Genomic DNA, 23,042 nt, shown 5'->3' on the forward strand with positions numbered 1-23,042 from the left:
GTGTGGGATAGACTCTCAAACAAACCACTTAATAGCCTTGTGTTCATTGTCAAAACTTACCCTTCAAGTTTCAGTTTTCTTTTCCAGAGAATGGGCCTAAGGATATTAACTTGATTTACAAAGCTACTTTGGGATTAGGAAAAGAGTGGATTTATATGATATCTGCCTAGAAAAATGCCAGATCCATAACAGTGCTCAATACATGGGATCTGTAATTAAAATATTATGAAAATACTGCTTTTTGTAATTTTTTTTTTCTGGGATGGTGGATACTACTGGTTACAGGACAGTTTTATTTAAAAAGTGGTAACTCTAAAGTCCATCCTTTTCCTTTAATGCCATTCTGTGAAAGAAATATTAATTGCAAATTTTTAACACCTCAAAATATCCGGAGAGCAGTATAACTCTTTTCTAGTGTCTCTGTTAATTTTAATATAGAATTAGAGATTCTTAATATATAAATCACAGGAAGGGATTTATCATTAAAATCTTGTGATTATATCTTCAGAGTTACAACTTTAATCACAGGATCTGATCAGGCTGAGTGGAGAGCCCTATTCATATGTGTACCTGTAGTACTAAGCAAAATTCATTCTAAATCAACTATGTTATAAAACTATTCCGAAAAAAATTTTAAACCATTAATTTAAACCAAAGCACCCTGGCAATGCATGGTGCTTCTGCCTTAATAATTGAAGAAAACAAAAAGATGATCAAATTACTACTGAAAACATATAGGAGAAAAAAATACTAAGAAAGTTTTACCAAATAGATATTCACCTTTCAGGGACTCACCTGCAAAAAGTACTGTCTCTATAACCTATTTGTTTAATAATAGTCAATATTCACTATTATGTTGCTTTTTTACTTAAGAAAGAAAAACCTGAGCCTCTCTCTATACTATCAGAACAAATGGTAATCAAAAAGAGATGTAAATTGATTATTAATGATTGATTATTTGAATTTCCATGTTTCCTATGTACAACAACTACTGTTAAGGGGCATAACAGGTTTTAACAGGAAAAGGATTAAGGGTTTTATTTTCCTCAACTGAGACACAAAATGAGTGAGATTTCTCAAGTTAACTTTCATTTCACTTGGCTCAGGTGTCAGGGATCTATATTTATCTCATGTTAGGCATGCGTCCGAAGTGCTGGAAGCCTCGGGATGTCAATGGCTTTCAGATGTCAGGATAACCTTGAGGATATATGAATGGTTGAGACCCTGTTCCTCTTTTCTGAGTTCTCAGCTGCTATACTGTGAAAATCATGTGTTTACTTTCTGTGTCTCCTCCCACAACAGTCACTCTGAAGCCAGTCTTGAGATCCTACATCTGGGCAAGCAAGCTGTTCTAGAAGATGGTGAGCAGAATTCTTTTTGTATAAGAATAGTGGCTATAAATGTCTTTGTAGTCGATGCACTAGCATTTAGTAAATAGCAATTATTATTTTTGAACTCTCTAAGAAGATAAATTCTACCTGGTGTAATAATTTAGTTTATAATGCTTTTGAAAAGCATGTTTATAAGCTTTCAAGTAGATGGATGAAGAAATTTGACTTTTAACCTTTAAATTTTCATTTTCGCAAGTCTCTAAATTCATCCTATGAAACTTCTATTTTCATGCCTTTTATTTAGAAAGTTATTAGAGAACTTTACTCATGATTTCGAAAATGTAATTTTAGTGTACGTTTTTATTCCTCCAGATTCTCTAAATTGATCTGGCATGTCCTAATCTAGATATATTTCTTATTTATATTTGTTTACCTTCTTATAGGCTTTTTGTAATATTGATCTTTTGAAAAAGATATTCTAAAAATCTGACCAATTAGATTTTTTTCTTCCAAATTGGAAAGACACTTCTTAAAAATGAGACTAAAATTGGAATGACCTTTACTCATGGGACTCTGAACTATTTTTTGGCTCCTTGTCAAGCCTGACAAATATTTAAGAATTACTCTAAAAGACCAAGTATTAACAATTTAACTCCTAGAAAGAAAACAAAAGACTTTCCACACATAAAACTTATTGATCATTAGTGAACATAGAAATTTTATTGACTATGGGTGCCAGATATCTTATTTGTGGAGTGGGGAGAGATTTTGTTACATAGCAGAATTTTTGTTATGGTGTGTTTCAAAATATGTCTATATAAGACTAGGAAACACTGCAAAGAATGAAAGAGTAGTGACTTATACAGAAAGTTAACTTTATTTAGAGATAAAATTAAATGCTGATAGAAAATAAACAAATTTCTCTGTCTCTCTGTGCTATTCTGCAAAGCCTGGGAATGAATTAGACAGGCTTATTTACCTTTAAAGGAAGGTCACTTTCTTTTATTCTATGGAGAATGGTTGCTTGGTGCTATGCTGAATTCTGGGGAAAACATTCTGAACTGATACTTATAAAAGTGTAAACTTCTTACTCATTCTCTGTGAGAGATCTCAGAACTGGATCTGAAATGGGCAACCTGTCTTGTTCTCAGGTATACCCAACTAAATAATAAAAGTGGATTTGTGGGGCAATATATGAGACTCCTGTAATCCTGGCAAGAGGAAAGGAGAAATATTTTCAAATGATGTACTACACAAACACTAATTATTTGGAACCAGATACTTTTGTAAAGGACATTGACAACTTTGTAATTAACTGTTCTGAGAATTTAAGAAAGAAAGCAAACACCTGAGAAGTATAAAACAATTTTCACCTGGGGAAAAAAACCCTCCTGAACTCAGAAGAATCATCAGGCAAAAAATAAAAAAGCAAAAGAAAAGGCTTTAACGTGCTGATAAATTAGTAGTAAAGACTGTTGAAGACTGCTACAACTAAATGTAAGAAAATGTTTGTCTTAGAGAAGAAATCCATACTAATATAATGCTGTTAATGTGACTATGGCTCATGTTGGTTTGGGCACAAATTGCTGATTAAGACTGTTAAAGAATTTAATCTCATATTCTTAATATTTATAAGCTAACCTTCACAGTGAAATTCTTTGAAAAAATTCACAAAACTTTGAAATTAAGAACAAATGCTGTAAAATGAATGAAAAGGGAAAATGTATCAATCAGTTGTTTAAGTGTTTTTCTTAAAGACTGCTCTTTGGATGGATAAAAATTGTAAACTGTGTCATCACTTTCTTGCAACCTAAAAGGAGTGGTCGGAATGCAGAGCAGGGAGGTGGTAGAGGGGGAGGCACGATGCTGGGTTTTCGTATCGGATGACCAGAATCCTAAATAATCTGAAATCCAAAGTGATTCTCTCAGTCACAAACAATGATCTGTTCATCAGGAAAAGGAAATAGTCTAAAACTAGTATAAATAAATGTACAGGGAATATAAAAAGAATATAGTTTAGTAAATAATTGGTTTTACTGTTTTGTTTGTTATATGTAAAAATACAGAAACTGCTTAAGCCATTGGAAACTTTTCTTCTTTTACAAAAGGCAATTAGTATGCCATTGCTTGCACAATAAGCTTTCTAGACATTTCTTTATGGAGAAGGATAAGGGGAATTCTGTTTTGTGTCTTCTGACAAATTAAGCCATGTGGAGAATAAGTAACACTTTTAGATGGGTGCTTAGGGGTAACCTGCTGAATAGTTAAAGATGTTTTGAAATATGCCCAGAGACCTTTGTCACACAAACACTATCATATGAAGGAGGAAATGACAGAAAATTGGCAGGCATTATGGAGGGGACACAGGAGACAGCTTGGCGGCATTTGCCAAGGACTCCAGAGTGTGCTCAGCTGGAAAGAATTGTTTGCCCTTCAGTGCTTGTGATGTTTAAAAATGGAATAAGTGCAATTAAAAAAAATTATTATTAGCTTTATCTCTTAATGTTATTTCTTCTCATTAATTCTTATACTCCTCCAATTTTAACTTTTAGGAAATCAAAAAGAATATTATTAAGTCATACCCTCTTTTCAGACACAACTTAAGAACACCTCATTCTAATTGAAATTCATCTGGAGGCTCATTTTGTTCTAGTCTGGAACTTTGTTTTTACTCTATTTGAAATGTAGCAGATGCCTTTTTAAGGTGTACTTCTTGTATCTCTTTCTGGGAAGTTTTATAAATGAAGTAATAAAAATTAGTTTATTCAGTACAGTGGTCCCATAGCATAGAATCTTGAGCATAGTACCTTTTTAGAGCAGACATGCATTTTTAATAAGTAAGTTGGATCTTTTCAATATGTATTATTGCTTTAAAATTGAACCCTAAAACACCAAAAACTATTTTGCTTGTATACATGATGGAGCTGCTATCTTTCAGATTCACTTATTCATTGGGACAGTTCAGACATACTTAGTGAGCACCCACTGTGAGTCAGACATTGTTGCAGGCTCTAGGAAACACTATTAGAAACAATATTGTACTGAACATTTATGAAGATCCAGGCTCGTTTTACAAGGGGTTGTTCTAAATTTTGTTCATATGGAATAAAACCTTTTGATGAAAGTTCAACCACAACAGCAACAAAAGTTTGCTTAGTAAATGATGAAAACATATGTTGAATTTTGTGGACACTTTCCCCATGACCCCACACAAACAGACCCCTTAATGAGCCATCAAGCTTCTGAAAAAAATAAAATGGGCCAAACAGGTGACAGTTATATTTACAAAAGGAGTAGAAGGAAGATAATGGGCAGAGTTGTTTCTCTTGCCTGCTCTTGTAATTGCCTTTTCAAATGCATGATTCACTCTCAAGATGCTAAGTAACTTCACACAGCACATGGAAACCCTTTCAGAGCAAAATAACTGCGGTATGAACTCTCATTTTCTTCTTGTTGAACTGTTTTGTCTGAAATGGGGAACAAACACTAAACTAAATTTTAGCTTGGTCTCTTGGAGAGACCTCTAGTTTCTCTGAGCCTATCCTTTTAAAACCAGTTTGGGCAGCAGTTCCATGTAAGTAGACATGCAGATGGCCAATTACAGTGGAGTAAGGTATGAGCTATGGTAAGAGTAATACACAGTGACAAAGGCACTGCTTACAGACCTTTGCTATTGTGTAAAGTTAGAGCATCTCTCTGGGATATAAACTCCATGAAGGCGGGAATCATTTGTAACTTCTCATGTTCCAGTACCTACTGTATAGTAAGCATTCAGTAGATAGATTTCATTCATTTATTTCTCTTAAAATTATTTCTAAATCTTTTCTAATCCCAAAAGTTCACCTTCTACTAATGACTATAACTAAAATTTTAGGAAGCTTTAATCATTTAAACAATTAAAAATATATTTCTTCCATCTTTTATGATTAGCACTCTTTTTAAAAATATCCAAATTGACATAGATCTCCACCAGAAAATAGTACATAGATCTGTACAGTGTTTTGTATGTGAAATCATCAGGTAGGTAGTTTTATGGAATGTTACCACCCCTGAGTTCCCAGCATATTTGGCTGGAGGTCTTTTTTCGTTTGTTTGTGATATAGGACAGAACCTCTACCCATAAAACTAATTATGAAATTTAATAGCAAAATACTTTATAAATTACACTAAGTATGTAGACTCACAGACAGTGAGAATTTCTCAGTCCATAAAACTAATTTATTTCACCTAATATCACTCACTGATGTTTTAGTTCTTTTCCCCAATCTGTGTGCAAAACTTAGATGTGTTTGCTTCTGTGTTCAGTCTCTTAGAGGTCTTCACTGAATGTATCAAATTTTGGATGAAAGCAGAAAGAAACATTCAACTCAGTCAGTTCCACTCTGGGTCCAATAGTAATTTTGGAGATTTGCTAACTTTGCTTACATGTATGGGTTGTGATTCGTCCACTTTTCATTTTATGATAAACCACAGCACGTGTAGTTGCTGTTCTTGGCTAGCCTAGAAATGCATTCCTCCAAAACCTCCTTTGGGGGTGGTTGGAGGTGGTGGCCAGCTGGTGGTAGAGGTCCAGTAATCACTCATTTTCTTTCTCCATCTATTGGTTCTTTCGTGACCTCATCAAGAGGCTCTTGAAATTTTCTTCCCTTTCAGTCTTCCAAACTTCCATATATTGCATTCTTGTACTACACTCATATTAAATAGTTCCAAAATATTCTATATGTTTTATCAGATAAAGTCAGGAAATACAAGATTAAGCAAGGGAAAAAGCAAATCCTAGTATTAAGAGGCAAACAGAATTATAGTTTTTCCCATTATCTTCTCTACCCCATTAATATTCCTCTTGAGTACTGAAGGTGCCATTTTGTTCTCTCAAATCTCCCATGCAGAACTTCTGTACATAGTAACAGTGAGAGCATTTCTGAAGTTGAAATCCTGTAGAATAAATAAGAGCAGTTGAAGCAATCTGAATGGTCTTTTGTGAAAAAAGAAAAGTACTTATTAATTATTTACCATGGCAAAGCAACAGCTATGAACAGCTATGAAGCTTGCCTTTTTCCTGAGGCTTAGGGATAGAAATCTACTTTTGGCTGCTCTCCCAATGCTCACATTTTTTTCACAGTAAAAGCTGCAAACGTTAGAAGTGGGGATAGTTCTTAGCACAGCTTAAACTAACATCTACTGATTTTTACCAAGAAGGACTCTGAGGCTCATAGAAGTTAAGTGAGATTTTATACTCTTGCCTGGCTATTGCATTACCGTTCCCCGGTTTCCATTTTTGCAGATATTCTGGGTTCTCCCTCCTCTCCTCATCCCCCATCTCCTAAGTGAGCTTAATCCATTTTCAAAGCTTCAGGTATAATCTATATGTTGAAGAGGCCCAAATGTACATCTCATGGCCCCAAATACTCTTCTGAGCTTCATACTAATGGCCAAGTTCTAGATGTGGACGCTCTACATCTGAAGTTGACAGTATCTAAACTTTCAGCACATAATTTTGTTATTGTGTACGTGAAGTACATTTTTCATGTTCAAAATTAAATATTAAATAACTCCGAAGAAGGGTGTGTCTTTTACTACTCTTGAATCTATCCTAGAATTCAGTAAAATGTGTGCATACAACATGTACTCTGCAAATTCTTTTTAAATAAGTGAATGGGTGAAATTATAATAGCTATTTATCACCTATCAGATGCATGCAAAAGCACTCTGATAATCATTATGCAAAGTGCCTTTAATGATAGTATTTAATGAGAAGCATTGTAAATTATTGGTTAAAGCACACTCTCTATTGCCAGACTGCATAGGTTTGAAACAGATCTGTCACTCCCCAACTCTGTGATGCTGGGCAAGTTAGTAAATCTCTCTGTGCCTCTGCTTTTCTGTCTGTAAAAGAGAGAAAACAAAATTACCCAACCCACAGGGAAACTGTTTAAAATAAGGAAGTTAATATATGTAAAATACTTACTCAAGTGCCTTGCATGTGGTAAGTGCTATAGAAGAATTAACTGTTATTATTTAATTTTACAACTTTAAAGTTGGTTATGTTATCCCCATTTTACAAATGAGTAAAGAGACTCCGTGATATTAGGATACTGGCCCAAGATCTTGCAGCTAGTTAGTGAAAATGCCAGTATTAAATCCAGATAGGACTAACCTCACTCCACCCCCAAATCTGGTCCCATTTTTCCCTTCCCCTACTAGGTTAATAGTACCTCCTTTTATCTTGTCACTCAATCCTGAAACCTGGGACTCATTCTTGATTCCGCCCTCACCCAGCTAATTACTCAACAAGGCTTACCTCTCCAGGCTACCTTCCAAATATTTCCCTATCTCTACTCAGCTTTTCTGAAATAGTTCTCAACTTTACCCTCACCATAGCCACTTCTTATTCCAAACCATATAATTTTCTGCGTAGATTATTTCAATAGGCTTCCTCTGACTTCCCCTTTCATCTATTTTCCATACTGATGCTAGTGTGACCTCCTCAACACAAATTTTATCGTGTGCTCTCTTGCTAAAATCCTTGAGTAGTCCTATGTTGCTTTCAAGATAAATTCTTGAGAGAATGAAGTCCATGGTGTTCAAGGCACACACTTTAGTTTGGTATATTATGTGTTATATTAGGGTTTCATGATGTCATTTCCAGTATTTTGTGTTGTTCTTCCAAAACTGTACCAAAGCCTTACTAAACTATCTGTTTCCCCAGTTGTATGTTCCCTCTGGTATATGTTTTCTTATGAATTTCTATTTGGGAAAATGCCTTTGGTCCCCTATAATTTCTCTTACCCTCTTGACCTGGACCTGTATTCTACAGTCCTCAAATATTCTACTATCCTCAAATTTCTCCACTAGCTGTCCCTTAACAACCTTCTCCCACGCAGCATTCGCTCTCCTCACCTGGCTGTAGGTGTCACAATCTAGGTGTAATTGTCTGATTCTGACTCTGTCCTCCCTCCTAGTCATGCTGGGGAAGGGGAGTATCAGGTCTTTTTTTTTTTTAGTGATTCTCACATTTTATTCCAATTAAAAGTCCAGGCTAGGAACACTTTAGAGATTTATTTTACTCTTGTAAGGGCTACCAATTAATATGACATATGCCAATGTTACTGGAGGATAAGAGCATAAATAAAAAACAAAGTTAATGACACAAACTATGGTAGAAAAATAATTTCAAATGTAATCTGAACATTTCAACAAGAAAGAGTTTGATAGGAGAGATAATACAGTGTTAATACAGTACTATAGCCAGAAACAAAACAAAACAAAACCCAACAGCAAAAAGGCTGGATCTAGAATCTGCCTGTCTTCAGGGCTGTGATCTGCTGGTGAAGGGAGCCAGCTCAGAATTTGGTTCAGGTTGCAGGCATGACAGCACAACAGGTGCTTGCTATGCAGGCAAAGGTTTGAGGGCAAAATAAAATTAGGGAAGGACATGTACTAGGAAGGGTGAGCCAAGCTTAAAGTCTGATCTAGTTTTAAATCCTTTCTTCTCTTGGAAAGCAAGGACTGGCAAGTAAATGCTTGAAACTGGAGAATGAGAAATATTATCTCACAGCACACAGCTCAGTTTTAACAGCTAATTAAATCAAATTAGGCCTAGCAGTTGTTCTCAAAAGTTGGTGTTCATTAGAATAACCAAAAAATGCTTAACTTGATACACACAATACCTGCTTTTAAGAAATTCATTAGTGCTCTATTGTTGTTATCATCACCGTTAGTCTTATTGTTTTTCTTTTTTTTTTTTTTTTTTTTTTTTTTCTGGTACAGTGGCTGGCATTTATTTATTTTTATTTTTATTTTTTATTTTTTATTTTTTAAATTTTATTTTGTCGATATACATTGTAGCTGATTAATGCTCCCCATCACCAAAACCACCCTCCCTTCTCCCTCCCCCCCTCCCCCCCAACAATGTCCTTTCTGTTTGTTTGTTGTATCAACTTCAAATAATTGTGGTTGTTATATCTTCTTCCTCCCCGCCCCCCGGTTTGTGTGTGTATGTGTGTATGTGTGTGTGTGAATTTATATATTAATTTTTAGCTCCCTCCAATAAGTGAGAACATGTGGTATTTCTCTTTCTGTGCCTGACTTGTTTCACTTAATATAATTCTCTCAAGGTCCATCCATGTTGTTGCAAATGGCAGTATTTCATTCGTTTTTATAGCTGAGTAGTATTCCATTGTGTAGATGTACCACATTTTCCGTATCCACTCATCTGATGATGGGCATTTGGGCTGGTTCCAACTCTTGGCTATTGTAAAGAGTGCTGCGATGAACATTGGGGAACAGGTATACCTTCGACTTGATGATTTCCATTCCTCTGGGTATATTCCCAACAGTGGGATGGCTGGGTCGTATGGTAGATCTATTTGCAATTGTTTAAGGAACCTCCATACCATTTTCCATAGAGGCTGCACCATTTTGCAGTCCCACCAACAATGTATGAGAGTTCCTTTTTCTCCGCAGCCTCGCCAGCATTTATCGTTCATAGTCTTTTGGATTTTAGCCATCCTCACTGGGGTTAGATGGTATCTCAATGTGGTTTTGATTTGCATTTCCCGGATGCTGAGTGATGTTGAGCATTTTTTCATATGTCTGTTGGCCATTTGTATATCTTCCTTAGAGAAATGCCTACTCCCACACACTTACTGCCATCTGATCTTTGACAAAGGCACCAAACCTATTCACTGGGGAAGGGACTGCCTCTTCAGCAAGTGGTGCTGGGATAACTGGATATCGATATGCAGGAGAATGAAACTAGATCCATACCTCTCACCGTATACTAAAATCAACTCAAAATGGATTAAGGATTTAAATATACACCCTGAGACAATAAAACTTCTTAAAGAAAACATAGGGGAAACACTTCAGGAAATAGGACTGGGCACAGACTTCATGAATACGACCCCAAAAGCACGGGCAACCAAAGGAAAAATAAACAAATGGGATTATATCAAACTAAAAAGCTTCTGCACAGCAAAAGAAACAATTAAAAGAGTTAAAAGACAACCAACAGAGTGGGAGAAAATATTTGCAAAATATACATCTGACAAAGGATTAATATCCAGAATATATAAGGAACTCAAACAACTTTACAAGAAGAAAACAAGCAACCCAATTAAAAAATGGGCAAAAGTCTTATTGTTTTTCTAATCTGAATTTGTACCTTGTACTTCCCACCTCACTGATTACCTGAGATTTTAATCCCTTCTAAATCCACAGTTTGGCTTAATTCCTTCTAAGGAGGTATTTAAAATTCACCTCCTATTATCTTGATAGCCATATACTGGGAAAGTCCTTGTTTCTCCAGTGATTTTATGCTATTCTTATTTCTACTTTTGCAGATACAAGAATAATATATCTCAGTGTACTGGCTGAGACTCCTTCCCCTTAGTGTAGTTTTGGTACAGACTTAAAATTCTCCTCTATCTTCTTTTTGAAACAAAAATGTAATAGAGCTCTTGGGTATTTCATGGCCCTCCAGCAAATGATCTGTCCCTCTGCTGTACCCTGGCTATGTTCTAATCTTGACCTGCTCTTTTCTTCCACACTTGATACAGATGCTTTAACCTCAAAATCTTTGTCCAGTTTCATTTTGCACCCTCATATTAATCTCTCCTGTTTCTCATTGCTCTGGTATCTTCTAATTTTCCTTCTTTGAAGTTCTACTTAAATTCTGAAGGATTGTGCTACCAAATATGTCAGCCTCCTGATAACACTGGTATTAAGAGCCAAGCTTTTTAGGTACCTTGTTACTGACAATGTCCATTAGCCAAATCTACCAAGAACACACCTGCAGTAGAACAAGTTGGGTTCATGACTCATTGCAAAGAGGGAGAAGTCAACCGCAGAGAACTGAGGGTGACCCCATAAGAAGGTGTTAGAAAGAATCTATTATAGAATTTGGACTTCAGTTGGTTGACTGGTTGACTGGGGTGGGGGGTGACCTTGAACAAAGCACTGGCTTACTATGAATTGGATGTTGTCAGGAGGCTGGGCAATTTTATGATTGGGTATCTTAATCTTACGTAGGAAGAGGGAAGATTAGACTGAAGCAAAAGTGATAATTGACAAAGAAACAGCAGTCACTCAGAGCAGTTGGGAAAGGCAATGTGTGGTATCTGTGATTTGGACAGTGTTCATATTGGTTTGTGTTCAGACATGATTACAGAGTGGTGTTGTTCTGTCTTGATCCGTCATGATCACAGAGTGGCCTTGTCTAAAGCTAATGTTCTATGAAATATTTTATGTTCAGCAGGAGAACACTAAGGCCTAGCTGTGAGGGCTGGGCCACTATCCAGAAACAAGAAGATCTGTCTGATAGTACCAGATCAGCTCCTGATTCTGGGCAATCTTCTCTTTCTCATGACAAAGTTCTTTGTTACTTCAGTAATTAAATCCACGTACATAAAATCCAGTTCCTCCTACTTTGGTGACAGTTGAAATAAGATTCTAGTTAAGTTCCTTTGTAATTTCCTCCCTAACCTCTGTTGTATGCTTGATATATTGGGTGCTTAATACAAAATTTTGTCCTGTTTTGCTAGCAATTTGATCAATAAGAACCCTAAGATGAGATCAATCTATATATAATAAATATAATATGCACATATTGTTTAGGGAATTGATTAGTTTTTTGTACTTATACCATAAAAACAAATTTGTTATGTAACTGAAAAAATATCTAACATTAGCAGATATGAAATTAAATGAAAGAAGATTTTAATTTTACTTAGTGAGGTTACTTGGGAAGAAATTAAGGGGTCTTTCACTTACTACATAGAGAAAAAGCTTGATAATCAGATTACAGGATCTTAGCAATGGAAATTATCTTAAAATGAATATATTTCCGAAAATATGCAACTCAGTGGAGCTCATATAAATGTGATTAAATATATATGCTGAACTTTCTATTTAGATATTTTAGATACCTTCTAAAATAGATGGGATAATCTGACTTTTTGTTATATAACAATAGATTTTCATCATCCTCACCAACATTCGTTATTCTCTGTCTTTTTGGTAACAGCCAGTCTGACATGGGTGAGATGATGTTTCAATGTGGGTTTGATTTGTATTTCCCTGGTACTGAGTGATGTTGATCAGTTTTTCATGTCTGTCGGCCATTTGTGTATCTTCCTTTGAGAAATGTGTATTCAGCTCCTTTGCCCATTTTTAAGTGGGTTATTTGTGTTCTTTTTTTATTGTTAAGTTGTTTGAGTTCTTGTATAGTCTGGATATTAACCCTTGGTCAGATGCATAGTTTGCAAATATTTTCTCCCAGTCTGTAGGTTGTCTTTTTGTTGTGTTAATTTTTTCTTTTGCTGTGCCAAAGCTTTTTAGTTTTTGATATAATCCCATTTGTTTATTTTTCCTTTTGTTGCCTGAGCTTTGGGGATATTCACAAAGTCTTTGCCCAGTCCTATTTCCTGAAGTGTTTCCCTTATGTTTTCTTTTAGGAGTTTTATAGTTTCAGGTCTTATATTTAAGTCTTTAATCCATATTGAGTTGATTTGGTATATGGCAAGAGATATGGGTCTAGTTTCATTCTTCTACATATGGATGTCCAGTTTTCCCAGTACCATTTATTGAAGAGGCTGTCTTTTCCCAAATGTATGTTCTTGATGCTTTTGTTGAAGATCAATTGACTGTAGTTTGTGAGTTGATTTCTGTGTTCTCTATTCTATTCCATTGGCCCGATGCCTGATTTTTATGCCAGTACCAAGCTGTTTTGGTTAATATAGCTTTATAGTATAGTTTGAAGTCAGATAATATTATGCCTCTGGTTTTATTTTTTTGCTCAGGATTGCTTTGGCTATTTGGTGTTCCATATGAATGTTAGGGTTGTTTTTTCTATTTCTGTTAAGAATGTCATTGGTATTTTGATGGGCATTGCATTGAATCTGTAGATCATTTTGGGTAGAATGGACATTTTCACCAATTTCACAATATTAATTCTTCTAATCCAAGTGCATGACTGTCTTTCATTTTTTGTGTCCTCTTTAATTTCTTTTAACAGTGATTTATAGGTCTCATTGTTGAGATCTTTTACCTCCTTGGTTAAAGTGATTCCTGGATATTTTGATTGTTGGTGACTATTGTAAATGGACTAGCTTTCTTGATTTTTTTCTGCTAGCTCATTGTTGGAGTATAAAAACGCTACTGATTTTTGCACGTTGATTTTGTATCCTGCAACTTTACTGAAATTGTTTATCAACTGAGTTTTTTTGTAGAGTCTTTGTTTTTCTATATATAGGATCATGTCATCTGAGAATAAGGACAGTTTGACTTTGTGTTTTCCAATTGGATGCCCTTTATTTCTTTCTCTTGTCTGATTACTCTGGCTAGTACTTCCAGTACTGTGTTAAATCAGAGTGGTGAGAGTAGGTATCCTCGTCTTGTTCCCATTTTTTGTTCCCATTCAGGAAGATAGTGGAGGTGGGTTTGTCATATATGGCTTTTATTGTGTGGAGATACTTTCCTTCTATAACCTAATTTTCTGAGAGTGTTTACCATGAAGAGATGTTGAATTTTGTCAAATGTGTTTTCTTCGTCTATTGAGATAATCATATGGATTTTGTCCTTGATTTGGCTGATGTGGTATACACGTTTGTTGACTTGTGAATGTTGAACCATCCTTGCATCCCTGGATGATTCCCACTTGATCATGGCATATAATTTTTTTGCATGTATCTTCACCAGAGATATAGGTCTGTAGTTCTGTTTTCTTTTCTTTCTTTCTGTTTTTCTTTTTTTTTTTTTGGTGAGTCTTCGTCTGGTTTTGGTATCAGGCTGATGCTGGCTTCATAGAATGAGTCTGGGAAAATAGCCTCTGTTTCAGTTTATTGCAATAGTTTGAAGAGAATTGGTATTAATTCCTCTTTAAATGTTTGGTGGAATTTAGCAGTAAAGTCTTCTGATCCTCGGCTTTTCTCTGCTGGGAGACTACTGCTTACTGCCTCAATCTTGTTGCCTGTTATTGGTCTGTTCAGGCTTTCTTTTTTTCTGAGTTCAGTCCTGGTGCTTTGTATATGTACAGAAATTAATCTATTTCCTCCATGCTTTCAAATTTGTTGGCATATAGTTGTTTATAGTAGTCTCTAATGATTCTTTGTATTTCTCTGGTATTGGTCATGTGGTATCCTTTATCATTTCTAATATTTGTTATCTGGATCTTCTGTCATCTTTTTTTAGTTAGCCTAGCTAATAGTTTAGCTATTTTCTTTATCTTCTTGAAAAAATAAGTTTTTGTTTTGTTGAACTTTTGTATTTTTGGGGGTGTGTCTATTTCATTTAGTTCTGCTCTGATCTTAATTATATCTTTGCATCTACTAATTTGGGGATTGGATCGTTTTTGTTTTTCTAGTTCTTTGAGGTGTAGCATTAGGTTGTTTATTTGAAATCTGTCTGTTCTTTTGATTTAAGTGTTTATTGCAATAAACTTCCCTCTTAGAACTGCTTTTGCAGCATCCCAGAAGTTTTAGTAGGATGTGTCTTTATTTTCATTAGTTTAAAAAAATTATTTGATTTTCTGTTTAATTTCTACTTGGACCCATGTGTCATTCAGGAGCATGTGGTTTAATTTCCATGTGTTTGTAAAGTTTCCACAGTTTCACTTGTTAGTGATTTCTAGTTTTAATCCATTGTGGTCTGAGAAGATACTTGAAATGATTTCATTTTTTTTAGTTTGTTGAGGCTTGATTTGTGGCCTAACATGTTCTATCCTGGAGAATGTTCCAGGTGCTGATAAGAAGAATGTATATTCTGTCATTGTTGGATAAAATGTTCTGTAGATACCTGCCAAGTTCAATTGGTCTAAAGTGTGGTTTAAATCCTGTGTTCCTCTGTTGATTTGTTGCCTAGCTGATCTGTCCAATGCTGACAGAGTGGTGTTCAAGTCCCCAACTATTGCTGTATTTGAGTCTATCTTTTTCTTTAGATCTAACAGTGTTTGCTTTATATATCTGGGTGCTCATGCATGTCCTCACTCATAAGTGGGAGCTAAAAAATAAATAAAAAAGAAAGAAAAAGAAAGAAGGAAAGACATAACAATCACACTAATACATTGAACTTTCAAAAAGAGAGAACAGATATGAGTTACCAGGGGTAGAAAAGTGGGAGGAAGCATAAGGGATAAATTGGTAAAGGGCCAGGAAAAAGTGGTTACATTGTATATTGTCGAATATACTAATTATCCTGATTTGAGCATCACATATTACACACAGATATCAATATTCAACTCTGTACCCTGCAGATATATAAGATCAGGAAAAGACAAACAAACAAAAACATTGCTCCTCCCTTATAACCCAAAGATTGGCATTGACTTTTCCTCTCCTCTTTATAAATTCTCCCCCCCCCTCAAAAAAAAGCTTAGAGAGAAATCTTCATGAAAACTTTTGTAATGTTCTCTAACAGTAGTCCCCAAGTATAAAAATTATAGGCTATATGGCTTTGAATAGCTTTGAGTTAAAGGGCTAGCTCTTCTTACATGTTCGCTTTGTGACCTTGAATAAGTTATGTGATTAGTACGTAGACTTTCACTTAAACTTGTTTCAGCGTGGATCTCCTCATGCTCCTGGCTAGGCCTCATATTCTTATGTCCAGAGTCTCTCTGGCTCAGTGTCTCAAAGAAGAAACACCCAATCTTTTGACAGTGTGAGGAAAGAGAGTGGGCAGGCCAAGCTGAGGGTGTGTGGACAAGATCTAGCAATTAGGACTTCTCCAAAGCAGATTCAACCACATTAGACCCTGATTCCCATGACACTCCAGGCTGCTAGTTCATGACCCTATCTGAGACTATAAAAAAGATTCTTTTTGCTTCTTACTGGCTTTCTACTTTAGGCTTAAATGTGCAGACTCTGACATTGTAGGGTCTGCTGAGCTGTTATTAGTTCATCTGCTTTCTAAATATTGACTTGTTTTCTGTCCTCTATCATCTAAATCTTTGAGCTAAATGTGTGTTCATATTTTTGTCAATTCTGTTACTCTCAATTTAGTAAGAATTTAGGTGCAAATGAAAATAAAAATATATATTCAAACTGCCATGTTTAACTAGAGGTCTTGGTTAAGATTTTAAACCTTGAAATCATCTTGTCATTCCCTTCAGTACCTTTGTGCCTGCTGGATTATGCTCAGGCATTTAATTTTTCTATAATATGATCTAGGTATATTTGCTTTTACCTGTGACATATGCCTTCAAGTTAAACAATGCTTAGATTGTTTATATGCCCTTTTCAAACCATACTAACTTTCTGCTAAATGCTTTATAGAAATACTTAATTTTATTTGCTTCGAGTCCCACTTCATTCTATTTAAATTCAACTAATATCTAGGGCAGTTTAAAAATCTAAGAATTCTATGAACATATTCTTAGGACTTCAGTCCCAATAGATTTTTCTCTCAGCGAAACTTATATCATATCTTTATTTCCCACCATTTATAATTTTTATAATATGTTAAGATGATACTGTGAGGTATTAACCCACATGGTTTTCTTCCTCTTGTCCTCTTTATTCTCTTTTTGGACGTAAGGATATGAAGCTGCACATTGGGGAAAGGCTTTTAGTGGAGCCAAAGAACTGACATTCTGCTACTATTCAGGTTTAGTAAAGATCTGGAAAGAAGTTATGATTAACTTGAAGTAACCGTGCTCAACACTATCCCAAAATAGATAAAAGGGCCATAAACTTGGATGAAAGTGGGAACACAAGAGGTTAGATGTAAGTCCCAGAGAGCTGTTTCCTAAGGGTTAGCTCTTTCTCCCCTCACCCAGCAGGTGAGTATGAGGACTCAGAGCAGGAGTGTTGCTCAGGCAGAACAAGCCTCAGACAACACCATGCCCATCATGCCACCAGACCAGTGGAGCACTTGGCCAAGTGTGCTGTGCAGATTCTTGGAGCCCTTTGCACCCTAACACTGTGCAAAAGGCCCTGGAAGGTTGTGTAAGCAAGCCAAGAAAAATAGCTATGAACTGCCAAGTGCTCATGGCCAGGACAAGGGAAAGCCAGAGCCTCAAGTTTAGAGACGGCATGCTCTGTCCTCTCTACTCCTCCTCTGAATATACTACCTCTGAGACAAATACAACTGAGTTTTAAACCTGAAATGACTGAGAAATATCAATTTGAAGGTTTCTTAAAAATGGCTATATGAAATATCCTGGATTAGGCAGAATGGAGGCTTGAGGTAAAAAAGAAATTCAAAAAAATAGAACTTCATTTTTGCATGCCTGATTTTATGACTGTGAAATTCATTTCCATCTCAATAATATACAATCATCCTCAAAGTTGCCAAGTGTAATAGTTCTGTCTTGCCAGAACAAATGGAAGACCCTTTCCAGGTTACTATGATAGCTTTTCTTTGGTACAGATTAATTTTATATTTCACATTTCTTTTGTCAGACTAGACAATTTTGTTTCCTAGAGTGATAGAAAATTAGACTGTATTTTTATTTTGAATTTTGATTTCATTTTCATTTGATTTTGGAACTTTAACATGTAACATTTTTTTTTTCCTTTAGAGAAATATATACTTCTACATGACAGGAGATACTGTGACATTTCTATGGTCTTTATTTTGAATTGATTGTAAGTTACACTTTTATATAAACATACACAATTTGAGCAAATTATTGTGTTATCAAGTCCAATATTTTAAAATGGTTGATCTAGAGAAAAGCTAGCATTTTGGAAGCTGATAATTATTTTCTAGTATTTATTATTTGGCAAGTACTATAAAAATTTATAAAAATAAATCTCAGCAAACATTTTCCAAGGTCTAGGGCTGTATCAGTTGAGATACTTTTACCTGCAAGTAACAAAATATTCCAATAAAAGTAGCTCAATACATGGGAACATTTTTTTTTTTCATGTGACAAGAAATCAATAGGCAGGATGATTGAAAGCTGAATAATCCACAGGCTCAACGTTGTTAAGGTTCCAGGTTGGTTTTTCTATAATTTTCTAAGTCTTTCTCTCATGGGTGCAAAGTGGCTGTAGCAATTCCAGGCATTATGTCTTTATGTAACAATGTCCAAAGGCAGGAAGAAGCAAGTCTGTCTTGCCTCAGCCTTTTAAACTGAGAACAGCTGTCACTACAGCTCACTAGCTCTCTTTCCTTTATGTCTCCATTGTCAGCATTTTGTTATGTCCTCGGTATACATCTCTTATTTGTCAAGGAGACGTGTTGGCTTAGACTAATCAGTATTCCACCTCTGTAGCTTGGAAGGGGTCGTGGAATCACATGGATGTGAAATACCTGAAATACAAAATCAGAACTTGGTTAGGAGAGGCGAAATGGAAGGGATGACAGTAACTTCCTTCACCCTGGCTTCTGCTTCAGCTTGAGTGACTTAAGTTTTTGAAAATTAAAATGTACTTGTCCTAAAAATAATGTTTTAAAAATAAAATTGCTGTGAAGAAGATAAAATCTTCAAATGTGTATTGGACACTGAAGTTTTCTTTGCTCACACAGATATAACATTCTTTTCTATTATACGAGGGTACTTCAGAAAATTCATGAATAGGGCAGGAAAGAGAAGTACCACATGTTCTCCCAAAGTGGGAGCTAAAAATCAATCAATCAATCAATAAAAAGTTGAGCTTTCAGAAGGAGAGAGCAGAGCTGTGGTTACTAGAGGGGGAAAGAGGGTGGGGGGTAGTAAAAGGTTGATTAATGAACACAAAACAGCTAGATAGGAAAAGTAAGTTCTATTGGTATATGGTGGAACCAGGCATCTATAATTAATATTTACTGCATGTTGTCAAGTGGCTAGAAGAGAGGAGTTCAAGTGTCCTCATCACAAAGAAACAATTAAGTTTTATAATGATGAATATGCTAATTAGCCTGATTTGATCATTACACATTGTATACATGTACTGAAATATATCTAATTCTGTACCCCACAAATATGTATAATCAATGTTTCAATAAAAAAAATGTTCATGGAAAGATTTGCATGTATTCTATTTTGGGGGGTTTTTTGTTTTAAAAAAATTTTTATTGATTATACATATTTGGGGGGTTCAACGTTGAGATATGTTGATCAAATCAATATTACTTGCATATATATTCTTACAAATTGTAATTATTCTTTATGCCCCTTGTCCAATCTCTCTCCCCCTGCCTCCAATTACCCTAGATTTCTTCTCTCCTTCTGAAAGAATAATGGTTACTCTGTTGATTTGTTTCCTAGATGATCTGTTCAATGCGGAGAGGTATGTTCAGGTCCCCCAATATTATCATAGAGCAGATGCTTCTGTCACTCTGAAATGGGCTTTGTGGAGAGAGATATCCTCTTCTTTTCTTTATCTCTGCTGGTGACTCTCTTTGTATCAATGCACTCCAGTGGCTGGTGGACCACCTGTGTGGTGGTTGTGGCGTCTAGGTGCTTTCATGGCTGTCATGGTTATTGGGGTGGCTGTGGTGGGCCACACACATGGAGATGATGTTTTTGGCATGCTCCTTGGTGCTGGTGGGGTTCCTGGTTGTGGGGAGTGTCTAGTCCCGGCTCCATGCCTTGGGTGGGCCCTGAAGTGCTGGTGGTGTGTCTGGTTGTTGGAGGGTAGTCCAGTCCTCAGCTCCATACCCCAGGCCCCTGGGCAGGGCCTGGAGGCACTGGCAGTGTGTCTGGTTGTGGGCGGGGGGTCTGGTCCCCTTCTCCACGCCTCATGTCCCCTGGTGGGTCCCAAGGCACTAGTGGTGTGCCTGGGCCAGAACTAATTTTTTGTCCTTTGCTTACTTCTAAAATGGGGTAACTTCCTGTGAGAACCAGTACTTGAGCTGTGTGCTTGAGCTAAATTGCTACTTTGCTGCTGTTTCCCTAGGGAAGGCTTTTTGTGCAGCTTGGGGTTTAATGGTTGACCTTATAGGTACTCCCAGCTCTCCAGAAACCTGATGCACCTGGGTTGTATAGAAACTCTGATCTGGGTTGTGTAGAAACTCTGATCTGGGGCAGAGTTTTTTCATCAAACTGCATTCCATGCAATTCTGCATTTGCAACCAGTCTCCTCTGAGTGATCCTTTGCTGATTGGGGGGTGGACCAGCTGTCCCAGTGTTTTCCTGGTGGGTGCATCTCCCCTACTGCACGTGCTCCAAACACTTCCCATGGGATGGGCCCTGCACCAGTCCCTTGAGATGACTCGTTGGCCTCTGACTGGCTCCCTTTTTATAGCTGTTCTTGATCCTTGCTTCTACATAGGTCCACAGGAACCCATAGGTCTCTACTCCTCTTCCCCTGAGCTTCAGCAGCCCCAGCTTGGCTGATGTTTCATTTTTATAGTTGTAAATTGGCTGATTTGTGGGAGAGAGTGAAGCTGAGGACCGTTTATTCTGCCATCTTGACTGGAACCTTAATTCTATTTTTCCACAAACTTTTTGAAGTACTCTCATGTCTATGCTGTTATCTTCTGGGATGTTGTCATTGGAGAAAGACAAGGCTGATGACATTAAAGTGCAAACACTTGGTCATGCCTAAATTAATTGCAAAAATGGCATAAACTTGGCAGAATTTTATTTTCTTTATGTAAATATGATTAATATTTTATGTCTCATAAATAACATTAAGATACATTTTATAAATTTCATAAATGCTTTTTCTTTTGTACATTATTTCATATATTTAGTAATAGATGATAATGTGATGTGATAATGGTTAAGGAAGCAGTGTTCGAATATAGCAGCCAGTGTTTAACTCTTAGCCCAGCACTATTTGAGCATGAGCAGGTTACCCAGCCTCTCAGGGCATCATTTTTGCCAGTTGTAATACTGGGAAAACAGTAACACTTATCTCAAAGGGTTGTTCTGAAGATGAACTTAGTTGGTCCATATAATATTTTTGGAATGGTGTCTGGTCTGTGGTAGGCACTGTCTGGTTTGTGGCAAGTACTCTCAGTGTTATCCATTAGAATAACACACCACAATTTGGGTTTGTCAATAAATGTGCTTCTGGAAAGGTTATTATTTCAGAAATTAAACATAAAATAATATTACAAGGAATAAAAATGGTGATGTGATTATTTGAAAAGCGAATCAACACACAATCAAACTGTATCTCTTGCCCTCCAATCAGATTCCAGAGATAAGCACCGTGACTTTTTTTCTTTTCTGGCAGCTGTCAGGTACAGGGCTCCTAACCCTCTTGACCTTGGTGAAGCACTATGATTTTTAAAGTACTCACCAGAAACAGCCTTGGTTGTAGTTAGTCTGAAGGAGAAATGGACACAAGATCCCATTTAGATAGAATTTACAACTAGATTTAAGTAATTATTTCCCCAGTTGCCTCATTGTAGGAGATTGCTTGTATATCTGAACGTTTATTTGTTCATGGGCTTACACGCTGAAGCTCAGTTATATTCCAGGAAAAAGGAGTTTACTTCCTGTCCCAGGGACTTTGGGCGTTACCTGTTTGCTGGCAGAGAGCAAGACTCTGCTTCTTATTGCCTAATTCAGCTGAGCAACAAAGAGGAAGAGCCTCTGGGACAAACAGTCTGACAGAGGCTAGGGAGTGGGTGACAGGTGGAGGGAGTGTGCTGTTCTCCAACTGGCCTGTGCCCCTGGTAAGGTTCACAGGCATGGAAATGAACATGACCAGAAAAGCTTTATATACATGTGGCACCTGTAGAGTGGGTTTTAAAATGAGTGACCTAGGATTGCCAAAAGAGTTTTAGTGAGGAGAATAGGGATTAGAAAAAAAATCAGCTCCCCCAAAGCTAACTTCCATTACATAGTACTACAGTATAGGCTGTTCATATTTTAGGAATGTTTCAGGGTAAGAAATAGAAGAACAAAGAAATTTCTATTTAAAATTTTTTTCTTCTGTGCTTTAAAATCGAAAAAAAAAAAAAAATCTCCCCTGGGTTTATTTATGTAAGAACGTATTACTTAAATTTCCATTTCATTGTAAATTATTACTTATAAAACCTCAGGTTTCTTATTTCCTTAGTCCTGAACATGAGTGTTTGTTTTTTTCTAACCCCTAACTTTAACAGTAAAGTGATATGCTTTTATCCATGTAAGAGACAAAGAAGTATACTAAGATCTTTTTAAAATTTACATTACTTAATGAAAGAGCAAAGAAATTGGTAACTGCCAAAAACACTTACCTTTTGATATTTTAGTCTGAATAGTTTTAGATTTAAAAATCAGTAAAGTATTTCCAAAGTTACATATAGACCTTTAATTTTGTATTCATTATTTTCAAATTAAATTTTGGATGGTTTTATAACAAGTCAACATATTTGTTCTCAGTTTCTACATTTAAATAGGCCCCTTAGCTTGAAAGTTATCAAATCAAATAAAGATGCTTACCACATATGTTATCTTTTTTAGCATGAAGTAAAGTTTTTGTCTTTTAAAGCAGAATTTTTAGTTCCTCTTTGTGCTTCTTTATATAAGTTAGAACTTTAGCAGTTTAAAGCTAATTGCTTTTGAATTCTAAGGTGAAAACTACATTTTTTTTTTCCTCACTGTACCTGAGCATAGCAAGGGCTCAAGTAATTCATTAATTTGAAATGACTTTTCTTTCAAAGTTTCAACAACAATCTTTTATGTTTTCTTCCTCAAGGGTCCTGGATTCCGGTAGAAATTGCTAAATCTTTCTATGAATGAGGAAGTGTTCTCTGCCTTTATCCCTCCTCTGTTTTAGTTAATTCCTGGTAATTGAGATTTGACTCACGTTTGAGAAAGGAGCTGGAATATCATTTCCTCTGTGAAGT

General features: G+C 36.1%; 1 protein-coding gene across 2 annotated transcripts in view; it reads left to right on the plus strand.

Annotated features, from left to right (window-relative positions):
* The first annotated feature begins 1,153 nt into the window (after window positions 1-1,153).
* Window positions 1,154-23,042, plus strand: part of CD36 (CD36 molecule (CD36 blood group)) — a 78,776-nt gene continuing 56,887 nt past the window's right edge. For both annotated transcript variants that reach the window (XM_063098826.1, XM_063098828.1), the window contains exon 1: window positions 1,154-1,361. Coding sequence is in view for 1 of the 2 variants with exons in the window: in XM_063098828.1 (XP_062954898.1) it covers window positions 1,359-1,361 (3 nt within the window). In the remaining variant the exon portion in view is untranslated. The remainder of the gene's footprint in view (window positions 1,362-23,042) is intronic.

Source organism: Cynocephalus volans, chromosome 6 (assembly GCF_027409185.1).
Source record: "Cynocephalus volans isolate mCynVol1 chromosome 6, mCynVol1.pri, whole genome shotgun sequence".
In the NCBI taxonomy this organism is placed as follows: Eukaryota; Metazoa; Chordata; class Mammalia; order Dermoptera; family Cynocephalidae; genus Cynocephalus; species Cynocephalus volans.